This window comes from Pristiophorus japonicus, chromosome 6 (assembly GCF_044704955.1).
Source record: "Pristiophorus japonicus isolate sPriJap1 chromosome 6, sPriJap1.hap1, whole genome shotgun sequence".
Classification (NCBI taxonomy): Eukaryota; Metazoa; Chordata; class Chondrichthyes; family Pristiophoridae; genus Pristiophorus; species Pristiophorus japonicus.
The window spans coordinates 155,714,148-155,739,303 of NC_091982.1; the positions used below are offsets into that span (position 1 = coordinate 155,714,148).

Genomic DNA, 25,156 nt, shown 5'->3' on the forward strand with positions numbered 1-25,156 from the left:
GCTGTCACTGACTATTGCCCTGTTGGCACTGACCATTGCCCTGTTGTCACTGACTATTGCTCTATCACTGACTATTGCCCCTGTCACTGTCTATTGCCCCCTGTCACTGACTATTGCCCCGTGTCACCGACTATTGGCCCTGTCACTGGCTTTTACCCTGTCATTGACTATTGCCCCTTGTCACCGACTGTAGCCCCCTGTCACTGACTATTGCCCTGTCACTGACTATTGCCCCTGTAAATGACTATTGCCCTATCACTGACTGTTGCCCTGTCACTGACTGTTGCACTGTCACTGACTATTGCCCTCTGTCACTGACTATTGCCCTGTCACTGATTATTGCCCTGTCACTGACTATTGCCCCCTGTCACTGACTATTGCCCCCTGTCACTGACTATTGCCCCGTGTCACCGACTATTGGCCCCTGTCACTGGCTATTAACCCGTTCACTGACTATTGCCCCTTGTCACTGACTGTAGCCCTCTGTCACTGACTATTACCCTGTCACTGACTATTGCCCTGTCACTGACTATTGCCCCTGTAACTGACTATTGCCCTATCACTGACTATTGCCCCCTGTCACTGACTATTGCCCTGTCACTGACTATTGCCCTGTCACTGACTATTGCCCCTGTCACTGACTATTGCCGCTGTCACTGACTATTGCCCTGCCACTTACAATTGGCCTGTCACTGACTGTTGCTCTGTCACTGACTGTTGCCCCTGTCACTGACTGTTGCCCCTGTCACTGACTGTTGCCCCTGTCACTGACTATTGCCTCCTGTCACTGACTATTGCCCCCTGTCACTGACTATTGCCCTGTCACTGACTATTGCCCCCTGTCAATTACTATTACCCTGTCACTGATTATTGCCCCCTGTCACTGACTATTGCCCCTTGTCACTGACTATTGCCCTGTTACTGACTATTGCCCTGTCACTGTCTATTGCCCCTTATCACTGACTATTGCCCCCTTTCACTGACTATTGTCCTGTCACTGACTATTGCCCCTGTCACTGACTATTGCCCCCTGTCACTAACTCTTGCCACCTGTCACTGACGAGTGCCTTGTCACTGACTAGTGCCCTGTCACTGATTATTGCACCAGTCACTGACTATTGACCCCCATCACTGACTATTGCCCCATGTCACAGAATATTGCCACCTGTCACTGACTATTGCCCCCTGTCACTGACTATTGCCCGCTGTCACTGACTATTGCCCCCGTCACTGACTATTGCCCCCTGTCACTGACGATTGCCATGTCACTGACTATTGCCTCCTGTCACTGACTATTGCCTCCTGTCACTGACTATTGCCCCCTGTCACTAACTATTGCCGCCTGTCACTGAGTATTGCCCCCTGACACTGAGTATTGCCCCCTTTCACTGAATATTGGCCCCTGTCACTGATGATTGCCATGTCACTGACTATTGCCCCCTGTCACTGACTATTGCCTCCTGTCACTGATTATTGCCCCTGTCACTGACTATTGCCGCTGTCACTGACTATTGCCCTCTGTCACTGACTATTGCCCCCTGTCATTGACTATTGCCCCCTGTCACTGACTATTGCCCTGTCACTGACTATTGCCTCTTGTCACTGACTATTGCCTCTTGTCACTGACTATTGCCCCTATCACTGACTATTGCCCCCTGTCACCGACTATTGCCCCCTATCACTGACTATTGCAATGTTGTCTATCACTGATTATTGCCCTGTCACTGACTATTGCCCTGTCACTGACTTTTGCCCTGTTGTTACTGACTATTGCCCTGTCACTGACTGTTGCCACCTGTCACTGACTATTGCCCCTCTCACTGACTATTGCCCGCTGTCACTGACTATTGCCCTGTCACTGACTATTGCCCTGTTGTCACTGACTATTGCCACATTACTGACTATTGCCCTGTTGGCACTGACCATTGCCCTGTTGTCACTGACTATTGCTCTATCACTGACTATTGCCCCTGTCACTGTCTATTGCCCCCTGTCACTAACTATTGCCCCGTGTCACCGACTATTGGCCCCTGTCACTGGCTTTTACCCTGTCATTGACTGTTGCCCCTTGTCACTGACTGTAGCCCCCTGTCACTGACTATTGCCCTGTCACTGACTATTGCCCCTGTAACTGACTATTGCCCTGTCACTGACTATTGCCCTGTTGTCACTGACTATTGCCCTGTTGTCACTGACTATTGCCCTGTTGTCACTGACTATAGCCCTGTCACTGACTATTGCCGTGTCATTGATTATTGCCCTGCCACTTACTATTGCCCTGTCACTCACTATTGCTCTGTCACTGACTATTGCCCATGTCACTGACTATTGCCCCCTGTCACTGACTATTGCCCCCTGTCACTGACTATTGCCCTGTCACTGACTGTTGCCCTGTCACTGACTATTGCACTGTCACTGACTATTGCCCCCTGTCACTGACTATTGCCCTGTCACTGATTATTGCCCTGTCACTGACTATTGCCCCCTGTCATTGACTATTGCCCCCTGTCACTGACTATTGCCCCGTGTCACCGACTATTGGCCCCTGTCACTGGCTATTAACCTGTCACTGACTATTGCCCCTTGTCACTGACTGTAGCCCCCTGTCACTGACTATTGCCCTGTCACTGACTATTGCCCCTGTAACTGACTATTGCCCTATCACTGACTATTGCCCCCTGTCACTGACTATTGCCCTGTCACTGACTATTGCCCTGTCACTGACTATTGCCCTGTCACTGACTATTGCCCTGCCACTTACAATTGCCCTGTCACTGACTCTTGCTCTGTCACTGACTGTTGCCCCTGTCACTGACTGTTGCCCCTGTCACTGACTGTTGCCCCTGTCACTGACTATTGCCCTGTCACTGACAATTGCCCCCTGTCACTGACTATTGCCCCCAGTCACTGACTATTGCCCTGTCACTGACTATTGCCCCCTGTCACTGACTATTGCCCCCTTTCACTGACCATTGCCCCTGTCGCCGACTATAGCCTCCAATCACTGACTATTGCCCTGTTGTCGATCACTGACTATTGACCTGTCACTGACTAGTGACCTGTCACTGACCTGTCCTCTAACCATTCCTGGTGCTGTTGTTCAATATCTTCTAAAGTGATTGCCCTGTTGCCCTGTTGTTACTGACTATTGCCCTGTCACTGACTATTGCCACCTGTCACTGACTATTGCCCCTCTCACTGACTATTGCCCGCTGTCACTGATTATTGCCCTGTCACTGACTATTGCCCTGTTGTCACTGACTATTGCCACATTACTGACTATTGCCCCTGTCACTATCTATTGCCCCCTGTCACTGACTATTGTCCCGTGTCACCGACTATTGACCCCTGTCACTGGCTATTACCCTGTCACTGACTATTGCCCCTTGCCACTGACTGTAGCCCCCTGTCACTGACTATTGCCCTGTCACTGACTATTGCCCCTGTAACTGACTGTTGCCCTATCACTGACTATTGCCCCCTGTCACTGACTATCCCCCTGTCACTGACTATTGCCCCTGTAACTGACTATTGCCCTATCACTGACTATTGCCCTCTGTCACTGACTATTGCCCCCTGTCACTGACTATTGCACTCTAACTGACTATTGCCGTGTCACTGACTATTGCCCTCTGTCACTGACTATTGCCCCCTGTCATTGACTATTGCCCCCTGTCACTGACTATTGCCCTATCACTGACTATTGCCCCCTGTCACTGACTATTGCCCCCTGTCACTGACCATTGCCCCTGTCACCGACTATTGCCCCCTATTACTGACTATTGCAATGTTGTCTATCACTGACTATTGCCCTGTCACTGACTATTGCCCTGTCACTGACTTTTGCCCTGTTGTTACTGACTATTGCCCTGTCACTGACTATTGCCACCTGTCACTGACTATTGCCCCTCTCACTGACTATTGCCCGCTGTCACTGACTATTGCCCTGTCACTGACTATTGCCCTGTTGTCACTGACTATTGCCACATAACTGACTAATGCCCTGTTGGCACTGACCATTGCCCTGTTGTCACTGACTATTGCTCTATCACTGACTATTGCCCCTGTCATTGTCTATTGCCCCCTGTCACTGACTATTGCCCCGTGTCACCGACTATTGGCCCCTGTCACTGGCTTTTACCCTGTCATTGACTATTGCCCTTTGTTACTGACTGTAGCCCCCTGTCACTGACTATTGCCCCTGTAACTGACTATTGCCCTGTCACTGACTATTGCCCTGCTGTCACTGACTATTGCCCTGTTGTCACTGACTATAGCCCTGTCACTGACTATTGCCGTGTCATTGACTATTGCCCTGCCACTTACTATTGCCCTGTCACTCACTATTGCTCTGTCACTGACTATTGCCCCTGTCACTGACTATTGCCCCCTGTCACTGACTATTGCCCCCTGTCACTGACTATTGCCCCCTGTCACTGACTATTGCCCTGTCACTGACTGTTGCCCTGTCACTGACTGTTGCACTGTCACTGACTATTGCCCCCTGTCACTGACTATTGCCCCCTGTCACTGACTATTGCCCCGTGTCACCGACTATTGGCCCCTGTCACTGGCTATTAACCTGTCACTGACTATTGCCCCTTGTCACTGACTGTAGCCCCCTGTCACTGACTATTGCCCTGTCACTGACTATTGCCCTGTCACTGACTATTGCCCCTGTAACTGACTATTGCCCTATCACTGACTATTGCCCCCTGTCACTGACTATTGCCCTGTCACTGACTATTGACCCCCATCACTGACTATTGCCCCATGTCACAGAATATTGCCACCTGTCACTGACTATTGCCCCCTGTCACTGACTATTGCCCGCTGTCACTGACTATTGCCCCCGTCACTGACTATTGCCCCCTGTCACTGACGATTGCCCGCTGTCACTGACTATTGCCCCCTGTCACTGACTATTGCCCGCTGTCACTGACTATTGCCCCCGTCACCGACTATTGGCCCCTGTCACTGGCTTTTACCCTGTCATTGACTATTGCCCTTTGTTACTGACTGTAGCCCCCTGTCACTGACTATTGCCCCTGTAACTGACTATTGCCCTGTCACTGACTATTGCCCTGCTGTCACTGACTATTGCCCTGTTGTCACTGACTATAGCCCTGTCACTGACTATTGCCGTGTCATTGACTATTGCCCTGCCACTTACTATTGCCCTGTCACTCACTATTGCTCTGTCACTGACTATTGCCCCTGTCACTGACTATTGCCCCCTGTCACTGACTATTGCCCCCTGTCACTGACTATTGCCCCCTGTCACTGACTATTGCCCTGTCACTGACTGTTGCCCTGTCACTGACTGTTGCACTGTCACTGACTATTGCCCCCTGTCACTGACTATTGCCCCCTGTCACTGACTATTGCCCCGTGTCACCGACTATTGGCCCCTGTCACTGGCTATTAACCTGTCACTGACTATTGCCCCTTGTCACTGACTGTAGCCCCCTGTCACTGACTATTGCCCTGTCACTGACTATTGCCCTGTCACTGACTATTGCCCCTGTAACTGACTATTGCCCTATCACTGACTATTGCCCCCTGTCACTGACTATTGCCCTGTCACTGACTATTGACCCCCATCACTGACTATTGCCCCATGTCACAGAATATTGCCACCTGTCACTGACTATTGCCCCCTGTCACTGACTATTGCCCGCTGTCACTGACTATTGCCCCCGTCACTGACTATTGCCCCCTGTCACTGACGATTGCCCGCTGTCACTGACTATTGCCCCCGTCACTGACTATTGCCCCCTGTCACTGACGATTGCCATGTCACTGACTATTGCCTCCTGTCACTGACTATTGCCTCCTGTCACTGACTATTGCCCCCTGTCACTAACTATTGCCCCTTGACACTGAGTATTGGCCCCGTCACTGAATATTGGCCCCTGTCACTGATGATTGCCATGTCACTGACTATTGCCCCCTGTCACTGACTATTGCCTCCTGTCACTGACATATTGTCCCTGTCACTGACTATTGCCCCCGTCACTGACTATTGCCCCTGTCATTGACAATTGCTCCTGTCACTGACTATTGCCCATGACACTGACTATTGCCCCCTGTCACTGACTATTGCCCCATGTCACTGACTATTGCCCCCTGTCACTGAGTATTGCCTCCTGTCACTGAGTATTGGCCCCTGTCACTGACTATTGCCTTGTTGTCACTGACTGTTGCCTCTGTCACTGACTATTGCCTTGTCACTGACTATTGCCCTGTCACTATCTAATGCCCTGTCCCTGCTTATTGCCCTGTCACTGCCTATTGCCCTGTCACTGTATATTGCCCCTGTCACTGACTATTGCCATGTCACTGTATATTGCTCCTGTCACTGACCATTGCTCCCTGTCACTGACTATTGCCCCCTGTCACTGAATATTGCTTCCTGTCACTGACTATTGCCCCCTGTCACTGACTATTGCCCTCTGTCACTGACCATTGCCCCTGTCATTGACTATTGCCCCCTGTCACTGACTATTGCCCCCTGTCACTGACTATTGCCCCCTGTCACTGACTATTGTACCCTGTCACTGACTATTGCCCTGTCACTGACTATTGCCCTGTCACTGACTATTGCCGCTGTCACTGACTATTGCCCTCTGTCACTGACTATTGCCCCCTGTCACTGACTATTGCCGCTGTCACTGACTATTTCCCTCTGTCACTGACTATTGCCCCCTGTCATTGACTATTGCCCCCTGTCACTGACTATTGCCCTGTCACTGCCTATTGCCTCTTGTCACTGACTATTGACCCTATCATTGACTATTGCCCCCTGTCACCGTCGTTTGCCCTGTTGTTACTGACTATTGCCCTGTCACTGACTATTGCCACCTGTCACTGACTATTGCCCCTCTCACTGACTATTGCCCGTTGTCACTGATTATTGCCCTGTCACTGACTATTGCCCTGTTGTCACTGACTATTGCCACGTTACTGACTATTGCCCTTGTCACTGACTATTGTCCCGTGTCACCGACTATTGGCCCCTGTCACTGGCTATTACCCTGTCACTGACTATTGCCCCTTGTCACTGACTGTAGCCCCCTGTCACTGACTATTGCCCTGTCACTGACTATTGCCCCTGTAACTGACTATTGCCCTATCACTGACTATTGCCCCCTGTCACTGACTATTGCCCCCTGTCACTGACTGTTGCCCCTGTCACTGACTATTGCCTTGTCACTGACTATTGCCTTGTCACTGACTGTTGCTCCTGTCACTGACTATTGCCCGTCACTGACTATTGCCCTGTCACTGCCTAATGCCCTGTCATTGCTTATTGCCCTGTCCCTGCTTATTGCCCTGTAACTGCCTATTGCCCTGTCACTGTATATTGCCCCTGTCACTGACTATTGCCATGTCACTGTATATTGCTCCTGTCACTGACTATTGTACCCTGTCACTGACTATTGCCCCTGTCACTGACTATTGCCCTGTCACTGACTATTGCCCTGTCACTGACAATTGCCCCTGTCACTGACTATTGCCGCTGTCACTGACTATTGCCCTCTGTCACTGACTATTGCCCCCTGTCACTGACTATTGCCGCTGTCACTGACTATTTCCCTCTGTCACTGACTATTGCCCTCTGTCACTGACTATTGCCCCCTGTCACTGACTATTGCCGCTGTCACTGACTATTGCCCCCTGTCACTGACTATTGCCCCCTGTCACTGACTATTGCCCATTGACTATTGCCCCCTGTCACTGACTATTGCCCTGTCACTGACTATTGCCCCCTGTCACTGACTATTGCCCCCTTTCACTGACCATTGCCCCTGTCACCGACTATAGCCTCCAATCACTGACTATTGCCCTGTTGTCTATCACTGACTATTGACATGTCACTGTCTATTGCCCTGTCACTGACGTTTGCCCTGTTGTTACTGACTATTGCCTTGTCACTGACTATTGCCCTGTCACTACCTAATGCCCTGTCCCTGCTTATTGCCCTGTCACTGCCTATTGCCCTGTCACTGTATATTGCCCCTGTCACTGACTATTGCCATGTCACTGTATATTGCTCCTGTCACTGACCATTGCTCCCTGTCACTGACTATTGCCCCCTGTCACTGAATATTGCTTCCTGTCACTGACTATTGCCCCCTGTCACTGACTATTGCCCTCTGTCACTGACCATTGCCCCTGTCATTGACTATTGCCCCCTGTCACTGACTATTGCCCCCTGTCACTGACTATTGCCCCCTGTCACTGACTATTGCCCCCTGTCACTGACTATTGTACCCTGTCACTGACTATTGCCCTGTCACTGACTATTGCCCTGTCACTGACTATTGCCGCTGTCACTGACTATTGCCCTCTGTCACTGACTATTGCCCCCTGTCACTGACTATTGCCGCTGTCACTGACTATTTCCCTCTGTCACTGACTATTGCCCCCTGTCATTGACTATTGCCCCCTGTCACTGACTATTGCCCTGTCACTGCCTATTGCCTCTTGTCACTGACTATTGACCCTATCATTGACTATTGCCCCCTGTCACCGTCGTTTGCCCTGTTGTTACTGACTATTGCCCTGTCACTGACTATTGCCACCTGTCACTGACCATTGCCCCTGTCATTGACTATTGCCCCCTGTCACTGACTATTGCCCCCTGTCACTGACTATTGCCCCCTGTCACTGACTATTGTACCCTGTCACTGACTATTGCCCTGTCACTGACTATTGCCCTGTCACTGACTATTGCCGCTGTCACTGACTATTGCCCTCTGTCACTGACTATTGCCCCCTGTCACTGACTATTGCCGCTGTCACTGACTATTTCCCTCTGTCACTGACTATTGCCCCCTGTCATTGACTATTGCCCCCTGTCACTGACTATTGCCCTGTCACTGCCTATTGCCTCTTGTCACTGACTATTGACCCTATCATTGACTATTGCCCCCTGTCACCGTCGTTTGCCCTGTTGTTACTGACTATTGCCCTGTCACTGACTATTGCCACCTGTCACTGACTATTGCCCCTCTCACTGACTATTGCCCGCTGTCACTGATTATTGCCCTGTCACTGACTATTGCCCTGTTGTCACTGACTATTGCCACGTTACTGACTATTGCCCTTGTCACTGACTATTGTCCCGTGTCACCGACTATTGGCCCCTGTCACTGGCTATTACCCTGTCACTGACTATTGCCCCTTGTCACTGACTGTAGCCCCCTGTCACTGACTATTGCCCTGTCACTGACTATTGCCCCTGTAACTGACTATTGCCCTATCACTGACTATTGCCCCCTGTCACTGACTATTGCCCCCTGTCACTGACTGTTGCCCCTGTCACTGACTATTGCCTTGTCACTGACTATTGCCTTGTCACTGACTGTTGCTCCTGTCACTGACTATTGCCCGTCACTGACTATTGCCCTGTCACTGCCTAATGCCCTGTCATTGCTTATTGCCCTGTCCCTGCTTATTGCCCTGTCACTGCCTATTGCCCTGTCACTGTATATTGCCCCTGTCACTGACTATTGCCATGTCACTGTATATTGCTCCTGTCACTGACTATTGTACCCTGTCACTGACTATTGCCCCTGTCACTGACTATTGCCCTGTCACTGACTATTGCCCTGTCACTGACAATTGCCCCTGTCACTGACTATTGCCGCTGTCACTGACTATTGCCCTCTGTCACTGACTATTGCCCCCTGTCACTGACTATTGCCGCTGTCACTGACTATTTCCCTCTGTCACTGACTATTGCCCTCTGTCACTGACTATTGCCCCCTGTCACTGACTATTGCCGCTGTCACTGACTATTGCCCCCTGTCACTGACTATTGCCCCCTGTCACTGACTATTGCCCATTGACTATTGCCCCCTGTCACTGACTATTGCCCTGTCACTGACTATTGCCCCCTGTCACTGACTATTGCCCCCTTTCACTGACCATTGCCCCTGTCACCGACTATAGCCTCCAATCACTGACTATTGCCCTGTTGTCTATCACTGACTATTGACATGTCACTGTCTATTGCCCTGTCACTGACGTTTGCCCTGTTGTTACTGACTATTGCCTTGTCACTGACTATTGCCCTGTCACTACCTAATGCCCTGTCCCTGCTTATTGCCCTGTCACTGCCTATTGCCCTGTCACTGTATATTGCCCCTGTCACTGACTATTGCCATGTCACTGTATATTGCTCCTGTCACTGACCATTGCTCCCTGTCACTGACTATTGCCCCCTGTCACTGAATATTGCTTCCTGTCACTGACTATTGCCCCCTGTCACTGACTATTGCCCTCTGTCACTGACCATTGCCCCTGTCATTGACTATTGCCCCCTGTCACTGACTATTGCCCCCTGTCGCTGACTATTGCCCCCTGTCACTGACTATTGCCCCCTGTCACTGACTATTGTACCCTGTCACTGACTATTGCCCTGTCACTGACTATTGCCCTGTCACTGACTATTGCCGCTGTCACTGACTATTGCCCTCTGTCACTGACTATTGCCCCCTGTCACTGACTATTGCCGCTGTCACTGACTATTTCCCTCTGTCACTGACTATTGCCCCCTGTCATTGACTATTGCCCCCTGTCACTGACTATTGCCCTGTCACTGCCTATTGCCTCTTGTCACTGACTATTGACCCTATCATTGACTATTGCCCCCTGTCACCGTCGTTTGCCCTGTTGTTACTGACTATTGCCCTGTCACTGACTATTGCCACCTGTCACTGACTATTGCCCCTCTCACTGACTATTGCCCGCTGTCACTGATTATTGCCCTGTCACTGACTATTGCCCTGTTGTCACTGACTATTGCCACGTTACTGACTATTGCCCTTGTCACTGACTATTGTCCCGTGTCACCGACTATTGGCCCCTGTCACTGGCTATTACCCTGTCACTGACTATAGCCCCTTGTCACTGACTGTAGCCCCCTGTCACTGACTATTGCCCTGTCACTGACTATTGACCCTGTAACTGACTATTGCCCTATCACTGACTATTGCCCCCTGTCACTGACTATTGCCCCCTGTCACTGACTGTTGCCCCTGTCACTGACTATTGCCTTGTCACTGACTATTGCCTTGTCACTGACTATTGCTCCTGTCACTGACTATTGCCCGTCACTGACTATTGCCCTGTCACTGCCTAATGCCCTGTCATTGCTTATTGCCCTGTCCCTGCTTATTGCCCTGTCACTGCCTATTGCCCTGTCACTGTATATTGCCCCTGTCACTGACTATTGCCATGTCACTGTATATTGCTCCTGTCACTGACCATTGCTCCCTGTCACTGACTATTGCCCCCTGTCACTGACTATTGCCCCTGTCACTGACTATTGCCCCCTGTCACTGACTATTGTACCCTGTCATTGACTATTGCCCCTGTCACTGACTATTGCCCTGTCACTGACTATTGCCCTGTCACTGACAATTGCCCCTGTCACTGACTATTGCCGCTGTCACTGACTATTGCCCTCTGTCACTGACTATTGCCCCCTGTCACTGACTATTGCCGCTGTCACTGACTATTTCCCTCTGTCACTGACTATTGCCCTCTGTCACTGACTATTGCCCCCTGTCACTGACTATTGCCACTGTCACTGACTATTTCCCTCTGTCACTGACTATTGCCCCCTGTCACTGACTATTGCCCCCTGTCACTGACTATTGCCCTGTCACTGCCTATTGCCTCTTGTCACTGACTATTGACCCTATCATTGACTATTGCCCCCTGTCACTGACTATTGCCCTGTCACTGACTATTGCCCCCTGTCACTGACTATTGCCCCCTTTCACTGACCATTGCCCCTGTCACCGAATATAGCCTCCAATCACTGACTATTGCCCTGTTGTCTATCACTGACTATTGACATGTCACTGTCTATTGCCCTGTCACTGACGTTTGCCCTGTTGTTACTGACTATTGCCCTGTCACTGACTATTGCCACCTGTCACTGACTATTGCCCCTCTCACTGACTATTGCCCGCTGTCACTGATTATTGCCCTGTCACTGACTATTGCCCTGTTGTCACTGACTATTGCCACGTTACTGACTATTGCCCCTGTCACTATCTATTGCCCCCTGTCACTGACTATTGTCCCGTCTCAGCGACTATTGGCCCCTGTCACTGGCTATTACCCTGTCACTGACTATTGGCCCTTGTCACTGACTGTAGCCCCCTGTCACTGACTATTGCCCTGTCACTGACTATTGCCCCTGTAACTGACTATTGCCCTATCACTGACTATTGCCCCCTGTCACTGAGTATTGCCCCCTGTCACTGACTATTGCCGCCTGTCACTGACTATTGCCACCTTTCACTGACCATTGCCCCTGTCACCGACTATAGCCTCCAATCACTGACTATTGCCCTGTTGTCTATCAATGACTATTGACCTGTCACTGACTATTGCCCTGTCACTGACGTTTGCCCTGTTGTTACTGACTATTGCCCTGTCACTGACTATTGCCACCTGTCACTGACTATTGCCCCTCTCACTGACTATTGCCCGCTGTCACTGATTATTGCCCTGTCACTGACTATTGCCCTGTTTTCACTGACTATTGCCACGTTACTGACTATTGCCCCTGTCACTATCTACTGCCCCCTGTCACTGACTATTGTCCCATGTCACCCACTATTGGCGCCTGTCACTGGCTATTACCCTGTCACTGACTATTGGCCCTTGTCACTGACTGTAGCCCCCTGTCACTGACTATTGCCCTGTCACTGACTATTGCCCCTGTAACTGACTATTGCCCTATCACTGACTATTGCCCCCTGTCACTGACTATTGCCCCCTGTCACTGACTATTGCCCCCTGTCACTGACTATTGCCCTATCACTGACTATTGCCCCCTGTCACTGACTATTGCCCCCTGTCACTGACTATTGCCGCCTGTCACTGACTATTGCCACCTTTCACTGACCATTGCCCCTGTCACCGACTATAGCCTCCAATCACTGACTATTGCCCTGTTGTCTATCAATGACTATTGACCTGTCACTGACTATTGCCCTGTCACTGACTTTTGCCCTGTTGTTACTGACTATTGCCCTGTCACTGACTATTGCCCCTGTCACTGACTATTGCCGCTGTCACTGACTATTGCCCTCTGTCACTGACTATTGCCCCCTGTCATTGACTATTGCCCCCTGTCACTGACTATTGCCCTGTCACTGACTATTGCCTCTTGTCACTGACTATTGCCCCTATCATTGACTATTGCCCCCTGTCACTGACTATTGCCCTATCACTGACTATTGCCCCCTGTCACTGACTATTGCCCCCTGTCACTGACCATTGCCCCTGTCACCGACTATTGCCCCCTATCACTGACTATTGCCCTGTTGTCTATCACTGACTATTGCCCTGTCACTGACTATTGCCCTGTCACTGACTTTTGCCCTGTTGTTACTGACTATTGCCCTGTCACTGACTATTGCCACCTGTCACTGACTATTGCCCCTCTCACTGACTATTGCCCGCTGTCACTGACTATTGCCCTGTCACTGACTATTGCCCTGTTGTCACTGACTATTGCCACATTACTGACTATTGCCCTGTTGGTACTGACCATTGCCCTGTTGTCACTGACTATTGCTCTATCACTGACTATTGCCCCTGTCACTGTCTATTGCCCCCTGTCGCTGACTATTGCCCCGTGTCACCGACTATTGGCCCCTGTCACTGGCTTTTACCCTGTCTTTGACTATTGCCCTTTGTCACTGAATGTAGCCCCCTGTCACTGACTATTGCCCTGTCACTGACTATTGCCCCTGTAACTGACTATTGCCCTGTCACTGACTATTGCCCTGTTGTCACTGACTATTGCCCTGTTGTCACTGACTATTGCCCTGTCACTGACTATTGCCGTGTCATTGACTATTGCCCTGCCACTTACTATTGCCCTGTCACTGACTATTGCTCTGTCACTGACTCTTGCCCCTGTCGCTGACTATTGCCCCCTGTCACTGACTGTTGCCCTGTCACTGACTGTTGCCCTGTCACTGACTATTGCCCCCTGTCACTGACTATTGCCCTGTCACTGATTATTGCCCTGTCACTAACTATTGCCCCCTGTCACTGACTATTGCCCCCTGTCACTGACTATTGCCCCATGTCACCGACTATTGGCCCTGTCACTGGCTATTAACCTGTCACTGACTATTGCCCCTTGTCACTGACTGTAGCCCCCTGTCACTGACTATTGCCCTGTCACTGACTATTGCCCCTGTAACTGACTATTGCCTTATCACTGACTATTGCCCCCTGTCACTGACTATTGCCCTGTCACTGACTATTGCCCTGTCACTGACAATTGCCCCTGTCACTGACTATTGCTGCTGTCACTGACTATTGCCCTGCCACTTACAATTGCCCTGTTACTGACTATTGCTCTGTCACTGACTGTTGCCCCTGTCACTGACTATTGCCCCTGTCACTGACTATTGCCCCCTGTCACTGACTATTGCCCTGTCACTGACTATTGCCCCCTGTCACTGACTATTGCCCTGTCACTGATTATTGCCCCCTGTCACTAACTATTGCCTCCTGTCACTGACTATTGCCCTGTCACTGACTATTGCCCTGTCACTGTCTATTGCCCCTTATCACTGACTATTGCCCCCTGTCACTGACTATTGCCCCTGTCCCTGACTATTGCCCTGTCACTGACTATTGCCCCCTCTCACTGACTATTGCCTGTCACTGATTATTGCCCCCTGTCACTGACTATTGCCCCCTGTCACTGACTATTGCCCTGTCACTGACTATTGCCCTGTCACTGATTCTTGCCCTGTCACTATCTATTGCCCCCTGTCACTGACTATTGCCCTGTTGTCACTGACTATTGCCCTGTCACTGACTTTTACCCTGATGTCTCCGACTATTACCCTGATGTCTCTCACTCTTGCCCCTACATTCACAAGCTTCAAACAATTCCCTACAGTGTGCGTGTGTGAGAGGACAAAATGTTTCATCACACTCCTTGATCAAGTGAATGTTCTGACTGCGATGATGGCAGTGCCTGAGCTGAAGATTGAAAAGGTTAAGAGGAGGCCTGGACTTGCCAGTAAACATCGTTAGCAAGTGTATTCGCCGTTAGTCTGCTGAGAGATGTGGATGAAAGAATAGGCAGCATGGAGATAAGCGAATGTTCGAGGAAGGCCTCTAATGGGGTGAATGTGAAGAAGCGAGAAGGCATACTCATATTCTTGTTTTCTGTTCTCTCTCCTCAGAACTGTTGCTGCCACAAACATGAATGAGTCGAGCAGTCGATCCCACGCTGTGTTTAACATCATCTTCACACAGAAAGCCCACGACTCCACCGCAGATTCGTCTACGGAGAAGGTAAAGTAAACGGGCACAGCAGAGCGGAGTGTCAGGGGGTCGGCACTGGGCCTTCAAATCCAGCCTGCTGAGGGCCTGCTGGCTCAGAGGGAGGACCGATTGGCGCAGCGGGCTAGAAACTGCCTTTCCACCTCTGACCCTTGGGTTCTAAATCTAGTTCATTCAGAGAGGACAAAGGTCATCACTCTTTGACGGAGAACCTGAGTTTAAATCCAGCTCGGACACATTGGCTGAACGTCAGTTATGACGATTGTGTGAGCTTGTTTCAGGCAGTCAGAATGAGTTCCTGGTGGTCATGAACCATCAGTAGAACCTATGTCATGACAAAAACGGCAAACTTAAAAGGAATGTCTTCCATAAACTTGAGTTCATCCAAAGCTCTACGGCTCATATCCAAACCTGCACCAAGTCCGTTCGCCTCATCCCCGTGCTTGCTGACCCATATTGGGTTCCACTCCACCAGCTTCGTGATTTTAAAATTCTCATCCTCATGTTCAAATCCTTCCCTGGCCTCGCCTCTCTCTTTCTTTGTTTTTTTTTAATGCATTCCTGGGACGTGGGCGTCGCTGGCAAGGCCAGCATTTATTGCCCATCCATAATTGCCCTTGAGAAGGTGGTGATGAGCTGTCTTCTTGAACCGCTGCAGTCCGTGAGGTGAAGGTACTCCCACAGGGAGGGAGTTCCAGGATTTTGACCCAGTGACGATGCAGGAACAATGATATACTTCCAAGTCAGGATGATGTGTGACTTGGAGGGGAACTTGGAGGTGGTGGTGTTCCCATGCACCTGCTGACCTTGTCATTCTAGGTGGTAGAAGTCGCGGGTTTGGGAGATACTGCTGAAGAAGCCTTGGTGAGCTGCTGCAATGCATCTTGTAGATGGTACACACTGTAGCCACAGTGTGCCAGTGCTGGAGGGAGTGAATGTTTAAGATGGTGGATGGGGTGCCAATCAAGTGGGCTGCTTTGTTCTGGATGGTGTCGAACTTCTTGAGTGTTGTTGGAGCTACACTCATCCAGGCAAGTGGAGAGTATTCCATCACACTCCTGACTTGTGCCTTGTAGATGGTGGAAAGGCTTTGGGGAGTCAGGAGGTGAGACACTCATTGCAGAATACCCAGCCTCTGACCTGCTCTTGTTGGCACAGTATTTATGTGGCTGGTCCAGTTAAGTTTCTGGTCAGTGGTGTGGATGGTGGGGGATTCAGCGATGGTAATGTTGTTGAATGTCAAGGGGCGGTGGTTAGACTCTCGCTTGTTGCAGATGGTCATTGCCTGGCACTTGTGTGGCGTAAATGTTACTTTCTATTTATCAGCCCAAACCTGAATGTCATCCAGGCCTTGCTGCATGCGGGCATGGACTGCTCCATTAACTGAGGAGGTACAAATGACACTGCACACTGTGCAGTCATCAGCGAACATCTCCACTTCTGATCTTCTGATGGAGGGAAGGTCATTGATGAAGCAGCCAAGGCAGTTGGGTCTATGACACTGCCCTGAAGAACTCCTGCAGCGATGTCCTGGGGCTGGGATAATTGACCTCCAACCACCACAACCATCTTCCTTTGTGCTAGGTATGACTCCAGCAGGTGGAGAGTTTTACAAGGACTGCTTGATGTCACACACAGTTAAATGCGGCCTTGATGTCAAGGGCTGTCACTCTCACCTCACCTCTGGAATTCAGCTCTTTTGTCCATGTTTGGACCAAGGCTGTCATGAGATCTGGAGCCGAGTGGTCCTGTCGGAACCCAAACTGGACATCGGTGAGCAGGTTATTGGTGAGTAAGTGCCACTTGATAGCACTGTCGAAGACACCTTCCATTACATTGCTGATGGGCGAGAGTAGACTGATAGGGCGGTAATTGGCCAGATTGGATTTGTCCTGCCTTTTGAGGACAGGACATACCTGGGCAGTTTTCCACATTGTCGGGTAGATGCCAGTGTTGTAGCTGTACTGGAACAGCTTGGCTAGAGACACAGCTAGTTCTGAAGCACAAGTCCTCAGCACGACAGCCGGGATGTTGTCGGGGCCCATAGCCTTGCTGTATCCAGTGCGTCAGCCATTTCTTGGTATCTCATGAAGTGAATCAAATTGGCTGAAGATGATGGGGATCTCAGGAGGAGGCCAACATGGATCATCCACTCGGCATTTCTGGCTGAAGATGGTTGCAAATTTTCAGCCTTGTACTTTGCACTCAAGTGCTGGGCTCAACCATTATTGAGGATGGGGATATTCATGGTGCCTCCTCCTCCAGTTAGTTGTTTAATGGTCCACACCATTCACGACTGGATGTGGGAGGACTGCAGAGCTTTGATCTGGTCCGTTGATTGTGGGATCACTTAGCCCTGTCTATAGCATGCTGCTTCCTCCAGCCCCACAACCCTCCGAGCACTCTACATTCCTCCAATCGTGGCTTCTTGTACCTCCCCCATTCCCTCTGTTCCACTGGCGCCATGCCTTCAGCTGTCTAAGCTCGGGAATTTCTTGTCTAAACCTCTCCGTCTCGCTCCTCCTTTAAGACCCTCCTTGAAATTTGATCATGCATTTAGCCATTTGTCCTAACACCATCTTCTTTGGCTCAGTGATAATTTTTGTCTGATTACTCTCCTGTAAAGCACCTTGGGATGTTTTAAGAACATAAGAAATCGAGCAGGTGCCGGAATTTGGCCCCTCGAGCCTGCTCCACCATTTAATAAGATCATGGCTGATCTGATCATGGACTCAGCTCCACTTCCCTGCCCGCTCCCCATAACCCTTCACTCAAAAATCTGTCTGTCTCCACCTTAAATATATTCAATGACCCAGCCTCCACAGCTCTCTGGGGCAGAGAATTCCATAGATTTACGACCCTCTGAGAGAAGAAATTCCTCCTCAACTCAGTTTTAAATGGACGGCCCCTTATTCTGAGACTATGCCCCCTAGTTCTAGATTCCCCCATGAGTGGAAATATCTTCTCTGATTCTACCTTGTTGAGCCGCCTGATTATCTTATATGTTTCAATAAAATCACCTCTCAGTCTTCTAAACTCCAATGAGTATAGACCCAACCTGCTCAATTTTTCTTCATAAGTCAATCCCTTTCATCTCAGGAATCAACCAAGTAAACCTTCTCTGAACTACCTCCAATGCAAGTATATCCTTCCTTAAATAAGGAGACCCAAACTGTATGCAGTATTCGAGGTGTGGTCTCACCAATACCCTGTACAGTTGTAGCAGGACTTCTCTGCTTTTATACTCTATCCCATTTGCAATAAAGGCCAACATTCCATTTGCCTTCCTGATTACTTGCTGTACCTGCATACTAACTTTTTGTGTTTAAAGCACAAGTACCCCCAGGTCCCTCTGTACTGCAGCATTTTGTAATTTCTCTCCATTTAAAAAATAATTTGCCTTTTTATTTTTCCTGCCAAAGTGGATAACCTCACATTTTCCCAAATTATACTTCATCTGCCAAATTTTTGCCCACCCACTTAGCCTGTCTCTATCCCTTTTTGTGTCATCCTCACAACTTGCTTTCTCACCCATCTTTCTATCATCATCAAACTTGGCAACATTATACTCGGTCCATTCATCCAAGTCATTAATATAGATTGTAACTAGTTGAAGCCCCAGCACCGATCCCTGTGACACCCCACTAGTTACAGTTTGCCAACCGGAAAATGACCCATTTATCCCGAGTCTCTGTTTCCTGTTCATTAGCCAATCCTCTATCCCCAACCCAACCCCGTGAACTTTTATGTAACACCTTATCAAATGCCTTCTGGAAATCCAAATACACCATATCCAGTAGTTCCCCCTTATCCACCCTGCTCGTTGCATCCTCAAAGAACTCCAGCAAATTTGTCAAACATGATTTCCCTTTCATAAGCTATGCTGACTTGACTCTGCTTGACTGTATTATGATTTTCCAAATGTCCTGCTACTGCTTCCTTAATAATGGACTCCAGCAGTTTCCCAACGACAGATGTTAGGCTAACTGGTATATAGTATAGTTTTCTGTCTGCCTCCTTTTTTAAATAAGGCGTTACATTTGCAGTTTTCCAATCCACTGGAACCTCACCAGAATCCAGAGAATTTTGGTAGATTACAACCAATGCATCCACTATCTCTGCAGCCACTTCTTTTAAGACCCTAGGATGCAGGCCATCAGGTCCAGGGGACTTGGGCTGTTTTACTACTTTAAAGGAGCTATATAAATGCAAGTTGTTCGCAAATTGAACTGGCTATCAGGGCTTGTGACTAGTTTAGGGTTCGGTTAGAGAGCTGCTTTTGTTTATCTATATTTTTGTTCTGTTTTGTCCTATTAAAATCCTCACAGCTGTCTTTTGCAGCCTGGGGCATGTCTGGGTCACTTGCAATGGCTTCTCTTCCTGCCCCCGCATCGTTACCTCTGGTGTCCCCCAAGGATCTATCCTTGGCCCCCTCCTATTTCTTATCTACATGTTGCCCCTTGGCGACATCATCCGAAAACACAGTGTCAGTTTCCACATGTACGCTGTTGTACCCAGCTCTACCTCACTACCACTTCTCTCGACCCCTCCACAGTCTCTAAATTGTCAGACTGCTTGTTCGACAGGATGAGTAAAAATCGTCTCCAATTGAATATTGAGAAGACCAAAGTTAATGTTTTCGGTCCCCGTGATGAATTCCATTCCCTAGCCACCGACTCCATCCCTTTCCCTAACATCTGTCTGAAGCTGAAACAGACTTCTCGCAACCTACGTGTTATATTTGAACCTGAAATGAGCTTCCAGCCACATATCCACGGGAGAATTAAAACCGCCTATTTCCACCCCCGTATTATCGCCCCTCTCTGCCCCTGCCTCCGCTCATTCGCTGCTGAAACACCCATGCCTTTGTTACCTCTAGACTTGACTATTCCAATGCACTCTTGGCTGGCCTCCCACATTCTGCTCAACATGAACTACTTGGCTACCCATGTCCTAACTCGCACCAAATCCCACTCACCCATCACCCCTGTGCTCGTTGACCTACATGGGCTCCCGGTTAAGCAACGCCTTGAGTTCAAAATCCTCATCCTTGTTTTCAAATCCCTCCATGGCCTCACCCCTCCCTGTCTCTGTAGTCTCCTCCAGCCCCACAACCCTGCAATATGTCTGCATTCCTCTAATTCTGCCCTCCTGAGCATCCCTGATTATAATCGCTCCACCAATGCTCTGGAACTCCTTGACTAAACCTCTCCGCCTCTCTACCGCTCTTTCCTCCTTCAAGACATTCCTTAAAACCGACCACTTTGACCAAGCTTTTGGTTACCCACCCAAATTTATCCTTATGTGGCTCAGTATCAGATTTTTTGTCTCATAAAACTCCTGTGAAGCGCCTTGGAAGATTTTACGATGTTAAAGGCGCTATATAAATACAACTTGTTGTTGTTGGGTCAGGGAGTTGTAAAGGCAATCATCTCCCATACACCATTGGACCCCGATTAGGATTTGTGTGTGAGGCTCCCGCCTGAGGCCAGCGGGTGGCTTGACCGCTGTTAAAACTAGCGGGAATGCAGCGGGAAGGGGAGCTGCTCCATTTTAACTCCTGGAGCACGCAGTTCCCACCGAGGGGGAAGAGTTAGAGTTCCCCCCTTGTGGACTAGGCTCACACAGGAAAAATAGCAAATGGGGTGTGGCACTGGATGACAGTGGTTGCCCGTGGAGCTACAGCCCAGCAAGCAGCAGCACCTTCAAAAGAGGAGTGGAGAAAATCGCAGGGGAGAAAAGAAACTGGTTAAGGGCTGTTAAGCAGCTTGAGTTTGGCCTGTGTTCATTGGCTGCAGTGAGAGGGAGGCTCCCTGTTACTTGCACAGCCTGCTGTGCCTGAGACATCCACCAGAGGGAGTGATAGGTCAACGCAGCAAAATCTGTGTAATCACCTCATCCCACTTTGCACGCCCTGATTTGGGGCCGCTGGAACGAGATTATATAATCAATAAGTTGGGAAAATTGATGATTTTTTGCTGGACTGGAGAAGGTTATATAGCTTGGATGACGTGGAATCTATATGGGTAGAGCTGCAGAATACCAAAGGGCAAAAAACGTCAGTGGGAGTTGTGTACAGACCTCCAAACAGTAGTAGTGATGTTGGGGAGGGCATCAAACATAAAATTAGGGGTGCGTGTAATAAAGGTGCAGCAGTTATAATGGGTGACTTTAATATGCACATAGATTGGGTTAACCAAACTGGAAGCAATACGGTGGAGGAGGATTTCCTGGAGTGCATAAGGGATGGTTTTTTAGACCAATATGTCGAGGAACCAACTAGGGGGGAGGCCATCTTAGACTGGGTGTTGTGTAATGAGAGAGGATTAATTAGCAATCTCATTGTGCGAGGCCCCTTGGGGAAGAGTGACCATAATATGGTGAAATTCTGCATTAGGATGGAGAATGAAACAGTTAATTCAGAGACCATGGTCCAGAACTTAAAGAAGGGTAACTTTGAAGGTATGAGGCGTGAATTGGCTAGGATAGATTGGCGAATGATACTGAAGGGGTTGACTGTGGATGGGCAATGGCAGACATTTAGAGACCGCATGGATGAATTACAACAATTGTACATTCCTGTCTGGCGTAAAAATAAAAAAGGGAAGGTGGCTCAACCGTGGCTATCAAGGGAAATCAGGGACAGTATTAAAGCCAAGGAAGTGGCATACAAATTGGCCAGAAATAGCAGCGAACCTGGGGACTGGGAGAAATTTAGAACTCAGCAGAGGAGGACAAAGGGTTTGATTAGGGCAGGGAAAATGGAGTACGAGAAGAAGCTTGCAGGGAACATTAAGACGGATTGCAAAAGTTTCTATAGATATGTAAAGGGAAAAAGGTTAGTAAAGACAAACGTAGGTCCCCTGCAGTCAGGGGAAGTCATAACGGGGAACAAAGAAATGGCGGACCAATTGAACAAGTACTTTGGTTCGGTATTCACTGAGGAGGACACAAACAACCTTCCGGATATAAAAGGGGTCGGAGGGTCTAGTAAGGAGGAGGAACTGAGGGAAATCCTTATTAGTCGGGAAATTCTGTTGGAGAAATTGATGGGATTGAAGGCCGATAAATCCCCAGGGCCTGATGGACTGCATCCCAGAGTACTTAAGGAGGTGGCCTTGGAAATAGCGGATGCATTGACAGTCATTTTCCAACATTCCATTGACTCTGGATCAGTTCCTATGGCGTGGAGGGTAGCCAATGTAACCCCACTTTTTAAAAAAGGAGGGAGAGAGAAAACAAGGAATTATAGACCGGTCAGCCTGACATCGGTCGTGGGTAAAATGATGGAATCAATTATTAAGGATGTCATAGCAGTGCATTTGGAAAGAGGTAATATGATAGGTCTAAGTCAGCATGGATTTGTGAAAGGAAAATCATGCTTGACAAATCTTCTGGAATTTTTGAGGATGTTTCCAGTAGAGTGGACAAGGGAGAACCAGTTGATGTGGTATATTTGGACTTTCAGAAGGCTTTCGACAAGGTGTCACACAAGAGATTAATGTGCAAAGTTAAAGCACATGGGATTGGGGGTAGTGTGCTGACATGGATTGAGAACTGGTTGTCAGACAGGAAGCAAAGAGTATGAGTAAATGGGGACTTTTCAGAATGGCAGGCAGTGACTAGTGGGGTACCGCAAGGTTCTGTGCTGGGGCCCCAGCTGTTTACACTGTACATTAATGATTTAGACGAGGGGATTAAATGTAGTATCTCCAAATTTGCGGATGACACTAAGTTGGGTGGCAGTGTGAGCTGCGAGGAGGATGCTATGAGGCTGCTGAGCGACTTGGATAGATTAGGTGAGTGGGCAAATGCATGGAAGATGAAGTATAATGTGGATAAATGTGAGGTTATCCACTTTGGTGGTAAAAACAGAGAGACAGACTATTATCTGAATGGTGACAGATTAGGAAAAGGGGAGGTGCAAAGAGACCTGGGTGTCATGGTACATCAGTCATTGAAGGTTGGCATGCAGGTACAGCAGGCGGTTAAGAAAGCAAATGGCATGTTGGCCTTCATAGCGAGGGGATTTGAGTACAGGGGCAGGGAGGTGTTGCTACAATTGTACAGGGCCTTGGTGAGGCCACACCTGGAGTATTGTGTACAGTTTTGGTCTCCTAACCTGAGGAAGGACATTCTTGCTATTGAGGGAGTGCAGCGAAGGTTCACCAGACTGATTCCCGGGATGGCGGGACTGACCTATCAAGAAAGACTGGATCAACTGGGCTTGTATTCACTGGAGTTTAGAAGAATGAGAGGGGACCTCATAGAAACGTTTAAAATTCTGACGGGGTTAGACAGGTTAGATGCAGGAAGAATGTTCCCAATGTTGGGGAAGTCCAGAACCAGGGGACACAGTCTAAGGATAAGGGGTAAGCCATTTAGGACCGAGATGAGGAGGAATTTCTTCACCCAGAGAGTGGTGAACCTGTGGAATTCTTTACCACAGAAAGTTGTTGAGGCTAATTCACTAAATATATTCAAAAAGGAGTTAGATGAAGTCCTTACTACTAGGGGAATCAAGGGGTATGGTGAGAAAGCAGGAATGGGGTACTGAAGTTGCATGTTCAGCCATGAACTCATTGAATGGCGGTGCAGGCTAGAAGGGCCGAATGGCCTACTTCTGCACCTATTTTCTATGTTTCTATGTTTCTATGAGGGTGGGGTTTTACACACCCCGCCCGTTATACATCAGCCCATTAGACACCCACCCGTTACACACCTGCCCGTTACACACCCCGCCTGTTACACAACCCGCCCGTTACACACCCCGCTCATTATAAACCCTGCCCGTTATACACCACACCCATTATACACCCCGCCCGTTATACACCCCATCTGTTACACCAACCCCCCACCGTTACACAACCCACCTGTTACACACCCCACCCGTTATACACCCCGCCTGTTCTAAACACCGCCCGTTACACACCCGCCCGTTACACACCCCGCCCATTACAAACCCCACCCATTTTATACCCGCCTGTTATACACCCCGCCAATTATATACCCCACCTGTGATACACCCCGCCCGTTATACACCCTGCCCATTATACACCCCGCCAGTTATTCACCCCGTCCCATTACACACCCGCCAGTTATACACCCTGCCCGTTACACACCTCTCCCGTTACACACCTCCCCCGTTACACACCCCCGCCCCCGTTACACACCCCCGCCCCCGTTACACATCCCGCCCGTTACACACCCCGCCCGTTACAAACCCCGCCCATTATGATGTGCGCATCATCCGCGCCGTGACAGGAGCCGAAGACTGCTGGACAGACCACCGCCTAATCCGATCCATCATCGACATCAACATAGCCCCCAAGCGGAGGGGACAACAGCAGAAGCAGTGCCGCAAAAAAGTCAATGCCGGGGTACTTAAGGACCCAGCTAAGAGAGCCCTATACAGCCAGCGCCTCACAGCTAACCTGGCGTGCCTTGACAACCGCGAGATGCAGAATGCCCACAGCGCTTGGTCTGCTCTCCAGGCCTCCATAACCAGTGCCAGCAAAGAGATGCTCGGTCACTCAACCAGGAAACAACAGGACTGGTTTGATGAGAATGATCAGGAGATCCAAGAGCTAATAGATCGCAAGCGCAGGGCATTTCTGAGCCTTAAACAACAACCCAATGCGGGAGTAGCAAAGCAGCATTACAGACGGCTCAAGGCTGAGGTCCAACAAAAAACCCAGGACCTAAAGAACAGGTGGTGGATGAAGATAGCACAGGAGATACAGCAGCTGGCCAACAGCCATGATGTGCGAATATTCTTCATAGCAGTCAAGGCCACCTAAGGGCCAAACGC

General features: G+C 49.5%; 1 protein-coding gene across 2 annotated transcripts in view; it reads left to right on the forward strand.

Moving 5' to 3' along the window:
- kif1aa (kinesin family member 1Aa) overlaps positions 1-25,156 on the forward strand; it is a 511,950-nt gene that overhangs the window by 289,533 nt on the left and 197,261 nt on the right. For both annotated transcript variants that reach the window (XM_070882200.1, XM_070882201.1), the window contains exon 6: positions 15,246-15,357. In XM_070882200.1, coding sequence (XP_070738301.1) covers positions 15,246-15,357 — 112 coding nt within the window. The remainder of the gene's footprint in view (positions 1-15,245; positions 15,358-25,156) is intronic.